We start from the raw sequence: 22,384 nt of genomic DNA on the forward strand, positions 1-22,384 counted from the left end.
ATGCTGCTGGAAGTGGTGTTGGACAGTAAGAGGCACACTTTCCTCTGGTCTCATATAAATTATCCCAATGCCCAAGAGCAGTGATTGGGGACATTGCCCTTTGTAAGGCACTGTCTTTCGGATGGGACATTAAATGGGTGTCCTGACTCTCTGTGGTCACTAAATATCCCATGGCACTTATTGTAAGAGTATGGCTGTTAACCCCGGTGTCCTGGCAAAATTCCCAATCGGGCCCTTATGCCATCATGGCCACCTAATCATCCCCAGCTTCCAATTGGCTCATTCATCCCCCCTCCTCTCCCCTGTAACTATTCCCAAGGCCGTTGTTGTAAATGAGAATGTGTATTCAGTCAACTTACCCGGTAAAATAAAATAAATAAATCAAAATACAATTCAATGTTGGTGCACAATTTCTACTTAAAATATCAAAGAGACTCCAAAGACACTCATTTCGTGGAACTACCCTGCTACTGCTGTGCATGTGGGAAAGATTCCTTATTGATGACCCTGCTCCTTCTTCCTCCTTCCCTCCCATCTCTTCCATCTCTCCCCCCCTCTCTCTGCCCCTCCCCCTCTCTGTTTTCTTAGGCGTCATCAGCACTCTGACCTCTCTGGACCGGGAACTGAAATCTGAGCACAGTGTTGAGGTGAGAGACTGAGACACCTGCTTGTGATTAAACAACATGTGCATTTTTTATGAAATCGTTAAAAGGCCTAACCATGAGAGCTTAAACTAGACTATAAATGATCCATAACGTGTGTAGTCTTGATAAAGAACATTGCTCACAAAATATATGTGGTTTATGATACTTACAACTTTTTTATTTAATTTAAATCTCAATCAATCCTCCACAGACTAAATCCTCTTCCTCCATATCCTACTGTTAGACTAACTAACGCCTCTTCCTCCACATCCTACTGTTAGACTAACCCCTCTTCCTCCATATCCTACTGTTAGAGTAACCCCTCTTCCTCCACATCCTACTGTTAGACTAACTAACCCCTCTTCCTCCATATCCTGCTGTTAGACTAACTAACCCCTCTTCCTCCATATCCTACTGTTAGACTAACCCCTCTTCCTCCACATCCTGCTGTTAGACTAACTAACCCCTCTTCCTCCATTTCCTACTGTTAGACTAACCCCTCTTCCTCCACATCCTACTGTTAGACTAACCCCTCTTCCTCCATATCCTACTGTTAGACTAACCCCTCTTCCTCCACATCCTGCTGTTAGACTAACCCCTCTTCCTCCACATCCTACTGTTAGACTAACCCCTCTTCCTCCATATCCTACTGTTAGACTAACTAACTCCTCTTCCTCCATATCCTACTGTTAGACTAACCCCTCTTCCTCCATATCCTACTGTTAGACTAACCCCTCTTCCTCCATATCCTACTGTTAGACTAACTAACTCCTCTTCCTCCATATCCTACTGTTAGACTAACCCCTCTTCCTCCATATCCTACTGTTAGACTAACCCCTCTTCTTCCATATCCTGCTGTTAGACTAACCCCTCTTCCTCCATATCCTACTGTTAGACTAACCCCTCTTCCTCCACATCCTACTGTTAGACTAACCCCTCTTCCTCCATATCCTACTGTTAGACTAACTAACCCCTCTTCCTCCACATCCTACTGTTAGACTAACCCCTCTTCCTCCACATCCTATTGTTAGACTAACTAACCCCTCTTCCTCCATATCCTACTGTTAGACTAACCCCTCTTCCTCCATATCCTACTGTTAGACTAACCCCTCTTCCTCCACATCCTATTGTTAGACTAACTAACTCCTCTTCCTCCATATCCTACTGTTAGACTAACCCCTCTTCCTCCACATCCTATTGTTAGACTAACTAACCCCTCTTCCTCCATATCCTACTGTTAGACTAACCCCTCTTCCTCCATATCCTACTGTTAGACTAACCCCTCTTCATCCACATCCTATTGTTAGACTAACTAACTCCTCTTCCTCCATATCCTACTGTTAGACTAACCCCTCTTCCTCCATATCCTACTGTTAGACTAACCCCTCTTCCTCCATATCCTGCTGTTAGACTAACCCCTCTTCCTCCATATCCTACTGTTAGACTAACTAACTCCTCTTCCTCCATATCCTACTGTTAGACTAACCCCTCTTCCTCCATATCCTACTGTTAGACTAACTAACTCCTCTTCCTCCATATCCTACTGTTAGACTAACCCCTCTTCCTCCATATCCTACTGTTAGACTAACTAACTCCTCTTCCTCCATATCCTACTGTTAGACTAACCCCTCTTCCTCCATATCCTACTGTTAGACTAACCCCTCTTCCTCCATATCCTACTGTTAGACTAACTAACCCCTCTTCCTCCATATCCTACTGTTAGACTAACCCCTCTTCCTCCATATCCTACTGTTAGACTAACTAACTCCTCTTCCTCCATATCCTACTGTTAGACCAACCCCTCTTCCTCCATATCCTACTGTTAGACTAACTAACTCCTCTTCCTCCATATCCTACTGTTAGACTAACCCCTCTTCCTCCATATCCTACTGTTAGACTAACCCCTCTTCCTCCACATCCTACTGTTAGACTAACTAACCCCTCTTCCTCCATATCCTACTGTTAGACTAACTAACTCCTCTTCCTCCATATCCTACTGTTAGACTAACCCCTCTTCCTCCATATCCTACTGTTAGACTAACTAACTCCTCTTCCTCCATATCCTACTGTTAGACTAACCCCTCTTCCTCCATATCCTACTGTTAGACTAACTAACTCCTCTTCCTCCATATCCTACTGTTAGACTAACCCCTCTTCCTCCATATCCTACTGTTAGACTAACCCCTCTTCCTCCACATCCTACTGTTAGACTAACTAACCCCTCTTCCTCCACATCCTACTGTTAGACTAACCCCTCTTCCTCCATATCCTACTGTTAGACTAACCTCTCTTCCTCCACATCCTACTGTTAGACTAACTAACCCCTCTTCCTCCATATCCTACTGTTAGACTAACCCCTCTTCCTCCATATCCTACTGTTAGTCTAACTTACTCCTCTTCCTCCATATCCTACTGTTATACTAACCCCTCTTCCTCCATATCCTACTGTTAGTCTAACTAACCCCTCTTCCTCCATATCCTACTGTTAGACTTACTCCTCTTCCTCCATATCCTACTGTTAGACTAACCCCTCTTCCTCCATATCCTACTGTTAGTCTAACTAACCCCTCTTCCTCCACATCCTACTGTTAGACTAACTAACCCCTCTTCCTCCATGTCCTACTGTTAGACTAACCCCTCTTCCTCCATATCCTATTGTTAGACTAACCCCTCTTCCTCCATATCCTATTGTTAGACTAACCCCTCTTCCTCCATATCCTATTGTTAGACTAACTCCTCTTCCTCCATATCCTACTGTTAGACTAACTCCTCTTCCTCCATATCCTACTGTTAGACTAACCCCTCTTCCTCCATATCCTATTGTTAGACTAACCCCTCTTCCTCCATATCCTATTGTTAGACTAACCCCTCTTCCTCCATATCCTATTGTTAGACTAACTCCTCTTCCTCCATATCCTACTGTTAGACTAACCCCTCTTCCTCCATATCCTACTGTTAGACTAACCCCTCTTCCTCCACATCCTATTGTTAGACTAACCCCTCTTCCTCCATATCCTACTGTTAGACTAACCCCTCTTCCTCCATATCCTACTGTTAGACTAACTAACCCCTCTTCCTCCATTTCCTACTGTTAGACTAACCCCTCTTCCTCCACATCCTACTGTTAGACTAACCCCTCTTCCTCCATATCCTACTGTTAGACTAACTAACCCCTCTTCCTCCATATCCTACTGTTAGACTAACCCCTCTTCCTCCATATCCTACTGTTAGACTAACTAACCCCTCTTCCTCCATTTCCTACTGTTAGACTAACCCCTCTTCCTCCACATCCTACTGTTAGACTAACCCCTCTTCCTCCATATCCTACTGTTAGTCTAACTTACTCCTCTTCCTCCATATCCTACTGTTAGACTAACCCCTCTTCCTCCATATCCTACTGTTAGACTAACTCCTCTTCCTCCACATCCTGCTGTTAGACTAACCCCTCTTCCTCCATATCCTACTGTTAGACTAACCCCTCTTCCTCCATATCCTACTGTTAGACTAACTAACCCCTCTTCCTCCATATCCTACTGTTAGACTAACCCCTCTTCCTCCACATCCTGCTGTTAGACTAACTAACCCCTCTTCCTCCACATCCTACTGTTAGACTAACCCCTCTTCCTCCATATCCTACTGTTAGACTAACCCCTCTTCCTCCACATCCTATTGTTAGACTAACTCCTCTTCCTCCATATCCTACTGTTTGACTAACCCCTCTTCCTCCATATCCTACTGTTAGACTAACTCCTCTTCCTCCATATCCAACTGTTAGACTAACCCCTCTTCCTCCATATCCTACTGTTAGACGAACTCCTCTTCCTCCATATCCTACTGTTAGACTAACCCCTCTTCCTCCACATCCTACTGTTAGACTAACTCCTCTTCCTCCATATCCTACTGTTAGACTAAACCCTCTTCCTCCACATCCTACTGTTAGACTAACCCCTCTTCCTCCATATCCTACTGTTAGACTAACTAACTCCTCTTCCTCCATATCCTACTGTTAGACTAACCCCTCTTCCTCCATATCCTACTGTTAGACTAACCCCTCTTACTCCATATCCTACTGTTAGACTAACCCCTCTTCCTCCATATCCTGCTGTTAGACTAACCCCTCTTCCTCCATATCCTACTGTTAGACTAACTAACTCCTCTTCCTCCATATCCTACTGTTAGACTAACCCCTCTTCCTCCATATCCTACTGTTAGACTAACTAACTCCTCTTCCTCCATATCCTACTGTTAGACTAACCCCTCTTCCTCCATATCCTAATGTTAGACTAACTAACTCCTCTTCCTCCATATCCTACTGTTAGACTAACCCCTCTTCCTCCATATCCTACTGTTAGACTAACCCCTCTTCCTCCACATCCTACTGTTAGACTAACTAACCCCTCTTCCTCCATATCCTACTGTTAGACTAACTAACTCCTCTTCCTCCATATCCTACTGTTAGACTAACCCCTCTTCCTCCATATCCTACTGTTAGACTAACTAACTCCTCTTCCTCCATATCCTACTGTTAGACTAACCCCTCTTCCTCCATATCCTACTGTTAGACTAACTAACTCCTCTTCCTCCATATCCTACTGTTAGACTAACCCCTCTTCCTCCATATCCTACTGTTAGACTAACCCCTCTTCCTCCACATCCTACTGTTAGACTAACTAACCCCTCTTCCTCCACATCCTACTGTTAGACTAACCCCTCTTCCTCCATATCCTACTGTTAGACTAACCCCTCTTCCTCCACATCCTACTGTTAGACTAACTAACCCCTCTTCCTCCATATCCTACTGTTAGACTAACCCCTCTTCCTCCATATCCTACTGTTAGACTAACCCCTCTTCCTCCACATCCTACTGTTAGACTAACCCCTCTTCCTCCATATCCTACTGTTAGTCTAACTTACTCCTCTTCCTCCATATCCTACTGTTATACTAACCCCTCTTCCTCCATATCCTACTGTTAGTCTAACTAACCCCTCTTCCTCCATATCCTACTGTTAGACTTACTCCTCTTCCTCCATATCCTACTGTTAGACTAACCCCTCTTCCTCCATATCCTACTGTTAGTCTAACTAACCCCTCTTCCTCCACATCCTACTGTTAGACTAACCCCTCTTCCTCCATATCCTATTGTTAGACTAACCCCTCTTCCTCCATATCCTACTGTTAGTCTAACTAACCCCTCTTCCTCCATATCCTACTGTTAGACTAACCCCTCTTCCTCCATATCCTACTGTTAGACTAACCCCTCTTCCTCCATATCCTACTGTTAGACTAACCCCTCTTCCTCCATATCCTACTGTTAGACTAACTAACCCCTCTTCCTCCATTTCCTACTGTTAGACTAACCCCTCTTCCTCCACATCCTACTGTTAGACTAACCCCTCGTCCTCCATATCCTACTGTTAGACTAACCCCTCTTCCTCCATATCCTACTGTTAGACTAACTAACCCCTCTTCCTCCATATCCTACTGTTAGTCTAACTTACTCCTCTTCCTCCATATCCTACTGTTAGACTAACCCCTCTTCCTCCATATCCTACTGTTAGACTAACTCCTCTTCCTCCACATCCTGCTGTTAGACTAACCCCTCTTCCTCCATATCCTACTGTTAGACTAACCCCTCTTCCTCCATATCCTACTGTTAGACTAACTAACCCCTCTTCCTCCATATCCTACTGTTAGACTAACCCCTCTTCCTCCACATCCTACTGTTAGACTAACCCCTCTTCCTCCACATCCTATTGTTAGACTAACTCCTCTTCCTCCATATCCTACTGTTAGACTAACCCCTCTTCCTCCATATCCTACTGTTAGACTAACTCCTCTTCCTCCATATCCAACTGTTAGACTAACCCCTCTTCCTCCATATCCTACTGTTAGACGAACTCCTCTTCCTCCATATCCTACTGTTAGACTAACCCCTCTTCCTCCACATCCTACTGTTAGACTAACTCCTCTTCCTCCATATCCTACTGTTAGACTAAACCCTCTTCCTCCACATCCTACTGTTAGACTAACCCCTCTTCCTCCACATCCTACTGTTAGACTAACTCCTCTTCCTCCACATCCTGCTGTTAGACTAACCCCTCTTCCTCCATATCCTACTGTTAGACTAACTAACCCCTCTTCCTCCATATCCTACTGTTAGACTAACCCCTCTTCCTCCATATCCTACTGTTAGACTAACCCCTCTTCCTCCACATCCTACTGTTAGACTAACTCCTCTTCCTCCACATCCTGCTGTTAGACTAACCCCTCTTCCTCCATATCCTACTGTTAGACTAAACCCTCTTCCTCCACATCTTACTGTTAGACTAACTCCTCTTCCTCCACATCCTGCTGTTAGACTAACCCCTCTTCCTCCATATCCTACTGTTAGACTAAACCCTCTTCCTCCATATCCTACTGTTAGACTAACCCCTCTTCCTCCATATCCTACTGTTAGACTAACCCCTCTTCCTCCATATCCTACTGTTAGACTAACTAACCCCTCTTCCACCATATCCTACTGTTAGACTAACCCCTCTTCCTCCACATCCTACTGTTAGACTAACTCCTCTTCCTCCACATCCTGCTGTTAGACTAACCCCTCTTCCTCCATATCCTACTGTTAGACTAAACCCTCTTCCTCCACATCCTACTGTTAGACTAACTCCTCTTCCTCCACATCCTGCTGTTAGACTAACCCCTCTTCCTCCATATCCTACTGTTAGACTAAACCCTCTTCCTCCATATCCTACTGTTAGACTAACCCCTCTTCCTCCATATCCTACTGTTAGACTAACCCCTCTTCCTCCATATCCTACTGTTAGACTAACTCCTCTTCCTCCACATCCTGCTGTTAGACTAACCCCTCTTCCTCCACATCCTACTGTTAGACTAACCCCTCTTCCTCCATATCCTACTGTTAGACTAACCCCTCTTCCTCCACATCCTACTGTTAGACTAAACCCTCTTCCTCCATATCCTACTGTTAGACTAACCCCTCTTCCTCCATATCCTGCTGTTAGACTAACCCCTCTTCCTCCATATCCTACTGTTAGACTAACTAACCCCTCTTCCTCCATATCCTGCTGTTAGACTAACTAACCCCTCTTCCTCCATATCCTACTGTTAGACTAACCCCTCTTCCTCCACATCCTACTGTTAGACTAACCCCTCTTCCTCCATATCCTACTGTTAGTCTAACTTACTCCTCTTCCTCCATATCCTACTGTTAGACTAACCCCTCTTCCTCCATATCCTACTGTTAGACTAACTCCTCTTCCTCCACATCCTGCTGTTAGACTAACCCCTCTTCCTCCAAATCCTACTGTTAGACTAACTAACCCCTCTTCCTCCATATCCTACTGTTAGACTAACCCCTCTTCCTCCACATCCTACTGTTAGACTAACTAACCCCTCTTCCTCCATATCCTACTGTTAGACTAACCCCTCTTCCTCCATATCCTGCTGTTAGACTAACCCCTCTTCCTCCACATCCTACTGTTAGACTAACTAACCCCTCTACCTCCATATCCTACTGTTAGACTAACTAACCCCTCTTCCTCCATATCCTACTGTTAGACTAACTAACTCCTCTTCCTCCATATCCTACTGTTAGACTAACCCCTCTTCCTCCATATCCTACTGTTAGACTAACCCCTCTTCCTCCATATCCTACTGTTAGACTAAACCCTCTTCCTCCACATCCTACTGTTAGACTAACCCCTCTTCCTCCACATCCTACTGTTAGACTAACCCCTCTTCCTCCATATCCTACTGTTAGACTAACTAACCCCTCTTCCTCCATATCCTACTGTTAGACTAACCCCTCTTCCTCCATATCCTACTGTTAGACTAACCCCTCTTCCTCCATATCCTGCTGTTAGACTAACTAACCCCTCTTCCTCCATATCCTGCTGTTAGACTAACTAACCCCTCTTCCTCCATATCCTGCTGTTAGACTAACTAACCCCTCTTCCTCCATATCCTGCTGTTAGACTAACTAACCCCTCTTCCTCCACATCCTACTGTTAGACTAACCCCTCTTCCTCCATATCCTACTGTTAGACTAACCCCTCTTCCTCCATATCCTACTGTTAGTCTAACTTCCTCCTCTTCCTCCATATCCTACTGTTAGACTAACCCCTCTTCCTCCACATCCTACTGTTAGACTAACCCCTCTTCCTCCACATCCTATTGTTAGACTAACTCCTCTTCCTCCATATCCTACTGTTAGACTAACCCCTCTTCCTCCATATCCTACTGTTAGACTAACTCCTCTTCCTCCATATCCTACTGTTAGACTAACCCCTCTTCCTCCATATCCTACTGTTATACTAACTCCTCTTCCTCCATATCCTACTGTTAGACTAACCCCTCTTCCTCCATATCCTACTGTTAGACTAACTAACCCCTCTTCCTCCATATCCTACTGTTAGACTAACCCCTCTTCCTCCATATCCTACTGTTAGACTAAACCCTCTTCCTCCACATCCTACTGTTAGACTAACCCCTCTTCCTCCACATCCTACTGTTAGACTAACTCCTCTTCCTCCATATCCTACTGTTAGACTAACTCCTCTTCCTCCATATCCTACTGTTAGACTAACCCCTCTTCCTCCATATCCTACTGTTAGACTAACCCCTCTTCCTCCACATCCTACTGTTAGACTAACCCCTCTTCCTCCACATCCTACTGTTAGACTAACTCCTCTTCCTCCATATCCTACTGTTAGACTAACTCCTCTTCCTCCATATCCTACTGTTAGACTAACCCCTCTTCCTCCATATCCTACTGTTAGACTAACCCCTCTTCCTCCATATCCTACTGTTAGACTAAACCCTCTTCCTCCACATCCTACTGTTAGACTAACCCCTCTTCCTCCACATCCTACTGTTAGACTAACTCCTCTTCCTCCATATCCTACTGTTAGACTAAACCCTCTTCCTCCACATCCTACTGTTAGACTAACCCCTCTTCCTCCACATCCTACTGTTAGACTAACTCCTCTTCCTCCACATCCTGCTGTTAGACTAACCCCTCTTCCTCCATATCCTACTGTTAGACTAACCCCTCTTCCTCCACATCCTACTGTTAGACTAACTAACCCCTCTTCCTCCATATCCTACTGTTAGACTAAACCCTCTTCCTCCACATCCTACTGTTAGACTAACCCCTCTTCCTCCACATCCTACTGTTAGACTAACTCCTCTTCCTCCACATCCTGCTGTTAGACTAACCCCTCTTCCTCCACATCCTACTGTTAGACTAACTCCTCTTCCTCCACATCCTGCTGTTAGACTAACCCCTCTTCCTCCATATCCTACTGTTAGACTAAACCCTCTTCCTCCACATCCTACTGTTAGACTAACCCCTCTTCCTCCATATCCTACTGTTAGACTAACCCCTCTTCCTCCATATCCTGCTGTTAGACTAACTAACCCCTCTTCCTCCATATCCTACTGTTAGTCTAACTAACCCCTCTTCCTCCATATCCTGCTGTTAGTCTAACTAACCCCTCTTCCTCCATATCCTACTGTTAGTCTAACTAACCCCTCTTCCTCCATATCCTACTGTTAGTCTAACTAACCCCCCTTCCTCCACATCCTACTGTTAGACTAACCCCTCTTCCTCCATATCCTGCTGTTAGACTAACTAACCCCTCTTCCTCCATATCCTACTGTTAGTCTAACTAACCCCTCTTCCTCCATATCCTGCTGTTAGTCTAACTAACCCCTCTTCCTCCATATCCTACTGTTAGTCTAACTAACCCCTCTTCCTCCATATCCTGCTGTTAGTCTAACTAACCCCTCTTCCTCCATATCCTACTGTTAGTCTAACTAACCCCTCTTCCTCCACATCCTACTGTTAGACTAACCCCTCTTCCTCCATATCCTACTGTTAGACTAACCCCTCTTCCTCCATATCCTACTGTTAGACTAACCCCTCTTCCTCCATATCCTGCTGTTAGACTAACCCCTCTTCCTCCACATCCTACTGTTAGACTAACTAACCCCTCTTCCTCCATATCCTACTGTTAGACTAACTAACCCCTCTTCCTCCATATCCTACTGTTAGACTAACCCCTCTTCCTCCACATCCTATTGTTAGACTAACTAACCCCTCTTCTCCTCTCAGGTGATAGTGTCGGACAACGGAGCCCCTCCTCTCCGCTCCACCTCTACAGTGATCATCCAGGTGCTGGATGAGAACGACAACAGGCCCCAGTTCAACCACAAGCTCTTCCAGGTCTGCTTTGGTTTGCTCTTTGGGGTCTCCTACATTTATAAACGCAGCCTACATAGGGTAGCCCAATTCTGATATTTTTTTCAACTAATTGATATTTTGACCAATCACATCAGATCTTTTCACATCATATCTTTTTCAGAGCTGATCTGATTGGTAAAATGCCATTGTGCACTACTTCTGACAAGGACCATGTAGGGATCTGGTAACAAGATGTGCACTATTTATGGAATAGGATGCCATACACTTTGTGACAACTGTTGATGTAAAAAAGGGCTTTTGTAAATAAATGTGACTGATTGATTCATTGATTGTTTCCAGGTCAAACTACCTGAGCAACACAGGGGTCAGGGGGTGAAGCCACAGGTGGAGGTGTGTCGGATGGTTGCCCAGGACAACGATGAAGGGCCTAATGCTGAGGTCACCTTCAGTCTCCAGGACAACCAGAACGAGAGGTTTGAGATCCATCCAGACACTGGGGTGGTGACGGCACGGGGGGACTTTACAGCAGGCAACTACAGCATCCTCACGGTAGGTGGACAAGATCATAATAGAACACCATAATTATCATGTTCCACTGATTCTTCTGCTTTTCACATTCACACAAAATGGTGGAACACTCTTTAGGGACACCTGCTATGCCTAAACAAATACAATCACATCTTCTTTCATGGCTCTCATTCACATGCAGGGAGTGTGTAAACTTACATGTGAATACCATTGTGATGAACACCAACCCTGTCATGTTCCCATGTACTGTGATGAGTAACACAAAGATCCACACCCCAGCGCAATAACATTAGCATTGTCCTCTCCATCCCAACCCTTCCTTCTGTCAGATCAAAGCAAAGGACCATGGGAGCCCGGTGAGATCGTCGACAGTCCGCCTGGACGTAGAGTGGATCCCCAAGCCGACGCCCACCTCCGATCCGCTGACGTTTGACGAGCCACACTTCACCTTCGCTGTCATGGAGACGGATCCTGTCACTCACATGGTGGGGATCATCCTCACAGAGACACAGAGGCTACTGTGGTATGACATCACAGGTGAGGGCTAACATCGGTAACTCTGATAGGTGGAGATGTGCAGTATGTTGTGTACAGTGTGCCGTGTGCAGTGTGAAGTGTGCAGTGTGAAGTGTGCAGTGTGCAGTGTGTTGTGTGCAATGTGTTGGTGATATGGACCACGCAAAAGTAGAGATAAGTGTTTTTTTAGTGTGTAGAATTACAGCGTATTTTCTAGAAACTAAAACATGATCAGATTTGTGTAATTTGATGTTATAGCAATAGTTATATCAGTTGACACAATAAAGGCTTAGAGTAAAGTTATGTTGCTGTTTTATTAAACTGACCAAATGGGATGAGTCAAAATGAAGATGATCTGTCAACATGTACTTAACGGCAAGACAAAACGTGACCAGTCAAAAGATTGCAAATGGATTGCGAAGGAAAGGAGATTATTATCGAGGAGAATGTGCCATGGGAGTCGTGTTTTGCTGTGCTCTGTGTGTTTTGCTGTGCGCTTGTCACGTTCGTTCTCCTCCTCGTCTGAGGAGGAGCATGGATCTGACCAAAACGCAGAGTGATATGAATACATCTTCTTTTATTAGAGACGAAGACGGAAACTATACAAACTACTACAAAAACAATAAACCACGAACGTGAAGCTACAAACGAAAGTGCACACACAGCTACTAACGTTAGACATAGACAATTACCCACAAACACCTAAAGCCTATGGCTGCCTTAAATATGGCTCCCAATCAGAGACAACAATAAACAGCTGTCTCTGATTGAGAACCAAACCAGGCAACCATAGACTTTCCTAAACCTCTCTACTGAACACAACCCCATACACTATACAAAACCCCCTAAACAATACACACACCCTAAACTAGACAAAACACACAAACATCCCATGTCACACCCTGACCTAACTAAACTAATAAAGAAAATCAATATAACAGAGGCCAGGGTGTGACAGCGCTGTGTGTTTTGCTGTGCTCTGTGTGTTTTGCTGTGCTCTGTGTGTTTTGCTGTGCGCTGTGTGTTTTGCTGTGCTCTGTGTGTTTTGCTGTGCTCTGTGTGTTTTGCTGTGCTCTGTGTGTTTTGCTGTGCGCTGTTTGTTTTGCTGTGCTCTGTGTGTTTTGCTGTGCTCTGTGTGTTTTGCTGTGTGTTTTGCTGTGCTCTGTGTGTTTTGCTGTGCTCTGTGTGTTTTGTGGTGCTCTGTGTGTTTTGCTGTGCTCTGTGTGTTTTGCTGTGCTCTGTGTGTTTTGCTGTGCTCTGTGTGTTTTGCTGTGCTCTGTGTGTTTTGCTGTGCTCTGTGTGTTTTGCTGTGCTCTGTGTGTTTTGCTGTGCTCTGTGTGTTTTGCTGTGCTCTGTGTGTTTTGCTGTGCTCTGTGTGTTTTGCTGTGCGCTGTGTGTTTTGCTGTACTCTGTGTGTTTTGCTGTGCTCTGTGTGTTTTGCTGTGCTCTATGTGTTTTGCTGTGCGCTGTGTGTTTTGCTGTGCTCTGTGTGTTTTGCTGTGCTCTATGTGTTTTGCTGTGTGTTTTGCTGTGTGTTTTGCTGTGTGTTTTGCTGTGTGTTTTGCTGTGTGTTTTGCTGTGTGTTTTGCTGTGCTCTGTGTGTTTTGCTGTGTGTTTTGCTGTGTGTTTTGCTGTGTGTTTTGCTGTGCTCTGTGTGTTTTGCTGTGTGTTTTGCTGTGTGTTTTGCTGTGTGTTTTGCTGTGTGTTTTGCTGTGTGTTTTGCTGTGCGCTGTGTGTTTTGCTGTGTGTTTTGCTGTGTGTTTTGCTGTGTGTTTTGCTGTGTGTTTTGCTGTGCGCTGTGTGTTTTGCTGTGTGTTTTGCTGTGTGTTTTGCTGTGCGCTGTGTGTTTTGCTGTGTGTTTTGCTGTGTGTTTTGCTGTGTGTTTTGCTGTGTGTTTTGCTGTGTGTTTTGCTGTGTGTTTTGCTGTGCTCTGTGTGTTTTGCTGTGCTCTGTGTGTTTTGCTGTGCTCTGTGTGTTTTGCTGTGCTCTGTGTGTTTTGCTGTGTGTTTTGCTGTGTGTTTTGCTGTGCTCTGTGTGTTTTGCTGTGTGTTTTGCTGTGTGTTTTGCTGTGTGTTTTGCTGTGCTCTGTGTGTTTTGCTGTGCTCTGTGTGTTTTGCTGTGCTCTGTGTGTTTTGCTGTGCTCTGTGTGTTTTGCTGTGCTCTATGTGTTTTGCTGTGCTCTGTGTGTTTTGCTGTGTGTTTTGCTGTGTGTTTTGCTGTGCTCTGTGTGTTTTGCTGTGCTCTGTGTGTTTTGCTGTGCTCTGTGTGTTTTGCTGTGCTCTGTGTGTTTTGCTGTGTGTTTTGCTGTGTGTTTTGCTGTGCTCTGTGTGTTTTGCTGTGTGTTTTGCTGTGTGTTTTGCTGTGTGTTTTGCTGTGCTCTGTGTGTTTTGCTGTGCTCTGTGTGTTTTGCTGTGCTCTGTGTGTTTTGCTGTGCTCTGTGTTTTGCTGTGCTCTGTGTGTTTTGCTGTGCTCTGTGTGTTTTGCTGTGCTCTGTGTGTTTTGCTGTGCGCTGTGTGTTTTGCTGTGCTCTGTGTGTGTGTGTGTGTGTGTGTGTGTGTGTGTGTGTGTGTGTGTGTGTGTGTGTGTGTGTGTGTGTGTGTGTGTGTGTGTGTGTGTGTGTGTGTGTGTGTGTGTGTGTGTGTGTGTGTGTGCCCTACACCCCAGCATGAGGAGAACACAGCCATATTTCCTCAGATGAAGGGCCAGGACACGACAGGATAGGCAGAGTCTAACTCTGATGGATGATCTGCCTCACGCGGCCACGTGGCAGAACACGCTGCTGACCCTTTGCTAAAGTATTCATCTAGCTCTTTGACAATTCAATTAACTTGGATTAACATGGACAAAATAACGATTGATTCCAAACATCAAGTATGGTAGCACTTACATTTAAATTATTTTATTTAACCTTCATTTAACCTTTATTTAACTTTTATCTAACCAAGTCAGTTAAGAACAAATTCTTATTTACAATGACGGCCTACCCCGGCCAAACCCGGACGACACTGGACCAATGGTACGTCTCCCTATGGGCCTCCCGATCACGGCCGGTTGTGATACATCCTGGAATAACACTATAGTATTACAATTCCTGCTGCATAGATATGTTTGTGAAAATATTCCAATGAAAGCAAGCCTTTGCGATGGGACATGCATGAACTCAAACGTGGCAATTTAGATGGCGCCTCGAAATGCGTTTGATGGCTGAATGTGACAGCCAGTGCAGTTCTAACCTGTTGAGTTCTTCAGCTTTTCATTTGACTTGTTCTTCGACTGTGACAGCTGCTTTTCAACCCTCCATCCGGTCAACCAATATATATTTAAACAATCTATTTCTTCTTTGTCTCTTTCAATATTTTTAATTTAATCTGGGTATGGAATACATTGGATGTTTTGTTTTTCCTGCAGAATAGCGTTTTTCATCATGAATCTTGTTCTAAAGGCAGCTTTGCAGTCATCAAACCTAACCATAACCATAACCCTAACCTTAACCACACTGCTAACGCTAATGCCCAACCCTAACCTTAAATTAAGACATAAAAGCAACAAAAAAATAAAAATGGCATGAATTTTTACAATGTAGCCAATGTTGACTTTGCAGCTGGCCTATCTAAGGGGGAATCGCTCAGTTCCGCCTCCAGAACAACCCACTGGCCACACACTGGTTGAATCAACGTTGTTTCCACATCATTTCAATGAAATTACGTTGAAGCAACGTGGAATAGACGTTGAATTGACGTCTGTGTCCAGTGGGAAGACTCATGACAATAAACACCAACTAGCGTTTTTTTCTTCTTCACGTGTTGCAAAAGCACCAACTAGAAATCTAAACATTTGATTCATTATTCAATAATGCTCAACATTTTGTGGGAGAAGTGACATTTTTTTTTTTTAAATGTTGTATTTTCATGTAGTCCCACCGGTGATATTAAAAGGGAAAGCTTGTTTTAAAATGGAGTCATGTGAGCCTTGAAAAGGTGCATCTATTTCTTAATAAACACCATCTGGCTGAACAAGCATGAGCTTTACCCCTACTGTTCACGGCGTCTGTTCAAAGTGTGTCGCTGCCAAACATTTCCCCTTAAACAATTGTGTTACACTTATTCTGCGACACTTGGACACGGGGGGCGCAACCCTTTGCTGCAACCTTGTTTTCTGTCATTAATACATACATGGCTGAGCATGTGAGGATGACGGTGGTTCGTTGGCCCCATACCGGCACATAGGTTTTTTTTACACTCTGTAAATGAGGCATAGTATACACAGGAAGTAATACTTTTAAACGGTTGAGGGTGTTTGTAGCCATATTCAGTGATGTGAGGGCCCTTTTAGCTCATATTCTGTATTCACAAACACGCATGCAGGGCGATGGCCAACTTTCGAAGGGGTGAAATTAGCTATTAACCTCTCTCAGTAGCTTTGGGATGTTTTGTTGGTGTTCTTGTCTTTCCACCTGTCCTGACTGGGCAAACAACATTTCCAGTGTACGCTCCAAACAGCTGCCCACAAGTCCATCTGTTGAAAGAATGATCCTCCAACCACGGCCAAGTCATTATGGTTCTGGATGACACACCTGTGTGTCACGACTGCCATATGGGCTCTCACTCACTCCTCCCATAAGGCCATTGGGGCCAGTCTCAGTGACAGACACTTACGAAGCCAAACAACCTGAGGGACTCGGGGCCTCCCGGGTGGCGCAGTGGTCTAGGGCACTGCATCGCAGTGCTAACTGCGCCACCAGAGTCTCTGGGTTCGCGCCCAGGCTCTGTCGCAGCCGGCCGCGACCGGGAGGTCCGTGGGGCGACGCACAATTGGCATAGCGTCGTCCGGGTTAGGGAGGGTTTGGCCGGTAGGGATATCCTTGTCTCATCGCGCTCCAGCGACTCCTGTGGCGGGCCGGGCGCAGTGCGCGCCAACCAAGGGGGCCAGGTACACGGTGTTTCCTCCGACACATTGGTGCGGCTGGCTTCCGGGTTGGAGGCGCGCTGTGTTAAGAAGCAGTACGGCTGGTTGGGTTGTGCTTCGGAGGACGCATGGCTTTCGACCTTCGTCTCTCCCGAGCCCGTACGGGAGTTGTAGCGATGAGACAAGGTAGTAATTACTAGCGATAGGATACCACGAAAATTGGGGAGAAAATGGGATAAAAAAATAATAAATAAAAAATAAAATAAAAAAACCTGAGGGACTCTGGGCAGGCTTCTATTGAGGCCTTTCAACTGTCAAATTTCAAACGGTCAAACTTGAAACTGTCCTTGTATGGGATGATTGAATGCTATTGATTTATTTATACCGTCTCCTCTCTATTGTGTTGTTCTCAGGGGGCGATGAGGAGCAGGACTTTGACATTGAGAGGAACACAGGTAGCATCGTGATCGCCAGGCCTCTGGATGCAGGGAAGAAGTCCAACTATAATCTGACTGTACAGGTTACAGACGGGCATCAGTTCGCAACCACACAGGTGATACACATATGAAATACAGAGTAAATTAGTAGTTATCGTAAAACTTTAGATTAAGTTTATCTTCCTATCTTTATGTCTCCTAGGCATATATCCGTGTGCTGGACATGAACGAGCATCGACCCGTGTTCATGAAGTCCATCTACGAGGTCAGAGTACCGGAAGACACCTCTCCATGGAAGGACATCCTCCACATCTCTGCTCAGGACCGAGACAGCAGCAGCAAACTCATCTACTCGCTCCACAGCAGCGTCCATCCAGACAGCCTGAAGAACTTCCATCTGGACCATAAGAGTGGTGTTCTGGTGATGACTGAGCAGCTGGACCGTGAGAAGCGTTCTGTGCACACGCTCATTGTGATGGTAACGTTGTTGATGTTTTTTTAGTCATGTCTCCCCTTTTTCATCTCCCTTACCGTTTGAAAACATGACGATCTAAAGTTCAGCGTATCTATCATCGAACAGTTTCACAAAGCAAAATAATCTCTGTCTGATTATAGCAAATCATTTTTGCTGGTTTAAGTCAATGTCGCTATACTGTCCTGCTCTCACCATCTCCTTTAAATGCACAGGTTCGAGATCAGGAGATCCCAGTGAAAAGAAACTTTGTGAAGGCAGTGGTTTATGTGGAGGACTGCAACGACCACTCTCCTGCCTTCATGGCAGCCGGCTATGAGGGCACTATCACCAATCTGGCTGCGGCTGGGACAGAGGTGCTGCGTGTCAAGGCGCTGGATAAGGACATGGGGAGCAACGCTCAGATTATTTACTCCCTTCACTCAGGTACAACACAGATCAGAGATTATGAGTGGTAGATTATGATGGATTTGAATTTTGAAAAATCTTCAAATATGAGTATCTATTTTTAGCATTCTTTATAAGAGTGCTACAGGATAAGTATATTATATATTTGAGAATGTTTTATACTTGATCGATCACTTAAATTCTGGGGGTGGCAGGTAGCCTAGTGGTTAGAGCGTTGGGCCAGTAACCGAAAGGTTGTTCACATATAGGCAATTGTTCATTGTTCACATATAGGTTAACTCATTGTTCATTCTATACACCAAAAATAATTAGTTAATTTTGATTTGGTCTTTGATTCATCTTTACAGGGAATGTGGACAACACCTTTGACATTGATGGTGACCTGGGGAGTATCACCATCGCCAAATCTCTGTACAACCTAACCCAGGAGAAGTTCCATCTGACAGTGAAGGCCACAGACCAGGGTTTCCCCCAGCACAGCGATCTCTGTTCTGTCTCCATCACCGTCCTGCTCTCAGACAGAACCCCTCCCAGGTTAATATGTATAAAAACTAGTATTATGTTGTTTGATAATTCTTAAATGCTTTAATTTGTAAATTGCATCAAATAATTCAACTTCAGGTACTGTTGATATTATATACTGCTTTCCTAATTGTTAATAAAAACCATTCTCTCTTCTCTCTCCCAGGTTCCCCTCTGATGAGTACTTCTCAGAGGTCAGTGAAGCCAGTCCTCTGGGAACTCCCGTGATCACTGTGTCTGCAGCCAGCCCATCCGCAGTCCACTACAGAATCAAAGATGGAGACCCTAACGGAACGTTCCACATCAATGCAGACTCCGGAGTTCTCTCTGTCCAAGCAAGCCTCAACTTCGAGAGGTGTTTCTCTTACAAACTCAAAGTGCGTGCTAGCACCTCGGCAGGAGCCTCGTCAGATACGGTTGTTTACGTCTATGTGATAGATGAGAATGATAACCCTCCGGTGTTCCTCCAGGAGAAATTCCATGGCCAGATTAGTGAGTCTGCTCACATAAACAGCATGGTGATGGGGGAGAGCAACACACCTCTAGTGATACGAGCCTCTGATGCTGACAGGGACTCTAACTCTCTCCTGGTCTTCCAAATCCTGGAACCGGAAGCGATGAAAGTCTTCAAGATAGATCCCAGCATGGGTACACTCTCTGTGATATCTGAGGTGGACTTTGAAGAAACACCAGAGTTTCACTTCAGCATTCAGGTACGGGACTCAGGGGAACCGTCGCTGTACGCAGCAGAGCCAGCCAGAGTCACCATCCGTGTCCTGGATTTCAATGACTGTTCCCCCAAATTCTCTAGGTCGGTGTACGAGTCGTCCATCGTCTTCCCTCCAGTCAGAGAGATGGAGGTTGTAAGGGTCACGGCACAAGATGCAGATTCAGCTGTCTCGTACAGCATCACAGAGGGCAACCTTGACAACGCTTTTCTCATTCATCCTTCTACTGGTGCTATCTCTGTAAACAATGTTTCAGAGTTTAAATCCTTTTACCAGCTGCTGGTCAAAGCCTCTGACGGCCTGTACAAAGACCTTGCTACAGTTAAGATAAACGTCACCAACATAACAGCAGGCGGCCATCTTCAATTTGAGCAGGGATTGTATTCAGCCACCATTGTGGAGAACTCGATGTCGGTCAAAATGTTAGTTGTTTTGAGAGCTTCAGGTAGCTACTTGAACGAGCCTCTAATTTACTCTGTATTGAACCCAATGGGACGGTTTTCTATAGTCCCAACATCAGGGGTGCTTGAGACCACCAGCGTCCCCTTCGACAGAGAAGAGCAGGATGTCTATGACATAGTGGTGGAGGTGAGAGACATGAGGAGTCCCCCTCGCAGGGCAATAACCCACGTCAACGTTTACATAAATGACGTCAATGACAATCCACCAAGGTTCTTGAACCTGCCTCACTCCATGATGATCTCTGAAGACACGGACCTAGGAGATGTAATATTTCAAGTGATGGCGTCCGACAGTGATCTTGGAGAAAATGGTTCTATTATGTACTTGTTGCAGGAGGACTTTGATCTCTTTAGGATAGACCCTTATGTTGGTGACGTGTCCCTTCAGCGGCCTATAGACTTTGAAGCTGCTAATAAATATACCTTGACTGTCCTGGCCACAGACGAGGGCTCGCCCAGTTTGACCACTTCAGCAGAACTGAGTATCACGGTGAGAAATCGCACCAACCCCATTTTTCAGACTTTGCTCTATCCTCTAAAAGTCCCCGAAAACATATCTCCCTTCACCACCATCTTGCATGTACAAGCAAGAAACCCAGAGGGATACCGGCTTATTTACAATCTGGAAGAGGAAAATGCCTCGAAAAACTTTCACATAGATTTTAAAACAGGAGTGTTGAGTGTCACTGATTTATTGGACTATGAGAGCCAGACAATGCATCTATTGACGGTCCGAGCCACTGACTCTGTGACAGGCTCCTTTTCAGAGGCCGCTGTCGAAATAGAGGTTGAAGATGTTAACGATAACGCTCCAGTCTTCTCCAAGCTGACTGACACAGTGGATATACCTGAAGGATTACCCATAGGCACGTCTGTGTTACAGATATCAGCTACAGATAGAGACTCAGGCAGAAATAAAGACTTAATTTTCCATATTTTGGTGACGGGGGAAAATGAAACGGACTTCTTTAAAATAGACTCCCAGAGTGGTCTAATTGTTACGACACAGGTGTTGGACTATGAGAAGACAAAACACTTCCAGTTAAAGATCAAAGCCATAGATAATGGCACAAACCCGTTGAGCAGCGAAGCCTATGTCATTGTTAACGTAACCGATGTCAACGATAACCCTCCAAACTTCTCCAAGACCCACTATCAGGCAACACTGGATGAAATGGCCAAATGTGGACACATCGTCATAAAAATCCAAGCTTCGGACCCCGACACCAGAGACTTGAACAATCTACAGTATAAGATCCTCTCAGGTAATGAGGGACGATACTTCGCCATCAATGAATCCTCCGGGAGCATCTCCTTTTCTAACGTCTGCAAGAGAAATGTGGACCCATTCTACAACCTCACCGTGGCTGTGTCAGATGGAGTTTTCCAGAACACAGCCCCTGTGAACATTGATATGATGAACACTAATAAACACAGCCCCTATTTCAACAAAAACATCTACGAGGCAGAACTAGCTGAGAACGCTGAGGCTGGAACACGTGTGATTCGCCTGGCCGCTATAGACCCTGACGATGGACCTTACGGCAGCGTGGACTACACCATCATCAACAAACTGGCAGATGAGAAATTCTCCATAGACAAGAATGGACAGATCATAACATCTCAACCTTTAGATCGAGAGAACCCATCCCAAAGAGTGATCGCCATCAAGGTGATGGCTAAAGATGGCGGAGGGAAAGTAGCGTTCTGCACTGTGAAGATTATCCTGACAGATGAGAATGATAATGCCCCTCAGTTTAAAGCTTCAGAGTATCAGGTGTCAATCCAGTCTACTGTAAACAAAGGCTCTCCCGTGATTCAGATAATGGCGTACGACGCAGACGACGGCAAAAATGCTGACGTCACCTACACTGTGGACGAAGCAGAGGAAGTGACTGAGGACATCATTGAGATCAACCCCTTCACTGGCATTGTCAGCGTCAAAGAAAGTCTGATAGGTCAAGAGAACAAGATATTCAACTTCAAAGTCAAGGCTCGGGACAGCGGATTACCGTTCTACAACTCCACGGTTCCGGTGCAGGTGAAAGTAGTCCCACCTGAGGTCCCTCTTCCGAAGTTCTCCGAGCCGCTGTACACCTTCTCCGCAGCCGAGGACATCTCCATGGGAACAGAGATCGGGACGATCAAGGCCGACTCCGACATGCCAGTCATCTACAGCCTGGTCAATGGCAACACAGTGGAGAGTAACAGAGACAGAGTGTTTGCTCTGGATAAAGAGAGCGGTACTCTACTCGTCCAGAAGAGCATTGACCACGAGAAGACCAAGTGGTATCAGATAGATGTTATTGCTCAAGGCAACCACAATGGGACCGACGTTGCCTCGCTGGTGTCGGTCAGCATCCAGGTCCAAGATGTAAATGACAACGTGCCGGTGTTCGAGGCCAACCCTTACAAGGCCTTCCTGGCTGAAAACATGCCACCAGGAACCACCGTCATCCAGGTGTGTTTTTTTTTCAGATATATTTTTGTTCATTTATCTTATATTTTTGTACTTGAATGTTGAATGCAATTCTTTA

The 22,384-nt window shown here is 45.2% G+C and overlaps 1 protein-coding gene across 1 annotated transcript in view; it reads left to right on the top strand.

The window, feature by feature from the left end:
* The window catches only part of LOC139581739 (protocadherin Fat 2-like), an 88,409-nt gene that overhangs the window by 30,979 nt on the left and 35,046 nt on the right, over window positions 1-22,384 (top strand). Inside the window, exons 4-12 of the mRNA XM_071411823.1 lie at window positions 589-647; window positions 10,781-10,891; window positions 11,210-11,419; window positions 11,728-11,935; window positions 17,233-17,372; window positions 17,459-17,734; window positions 17,944-18,154; window positions 18,484-18,670; window positions 18,825-22,308. Coding sequence (XP_071267924.1) covers window positions 589-647; window positions 10,781-10,891; window positions 11,210-11,419; window positions 11,728-11,935; window positions 17,233-17,372; window positions 17,459-17,734; window positions 17,944-18,154; window positions 18,484-18,670; window positions 18,825-22,308 — 4,886 coding nt within the window. The remainder of the gene's footprint in view (window positions 1-588; window positions 648-10,780; window positions 10,892-11,209; window positions 11,420-11,727; window positions 11,936-17,232; window positions 17,373-17,458; window positions 17,735-17,943; window positions 18,155-18,483; window positions 18,671-18,824; window positions 22,309-22,384) is intronic.

The sequence above is a fragment of the Salvelinus alpinus genome, chromosome 7, assembly GCF_045679555.1.
Source record: "Salvelinus alpinus chromosome 7, SLU_Salpinus.1, whole genome shotgun sequence".
Taxonomy (NCBI): Eukaryota; Metazoa; Chordata; class Actinopteri; order Salmoniformes; family Salmonidae; genus Salvelinus; species Salvelinus alpinus.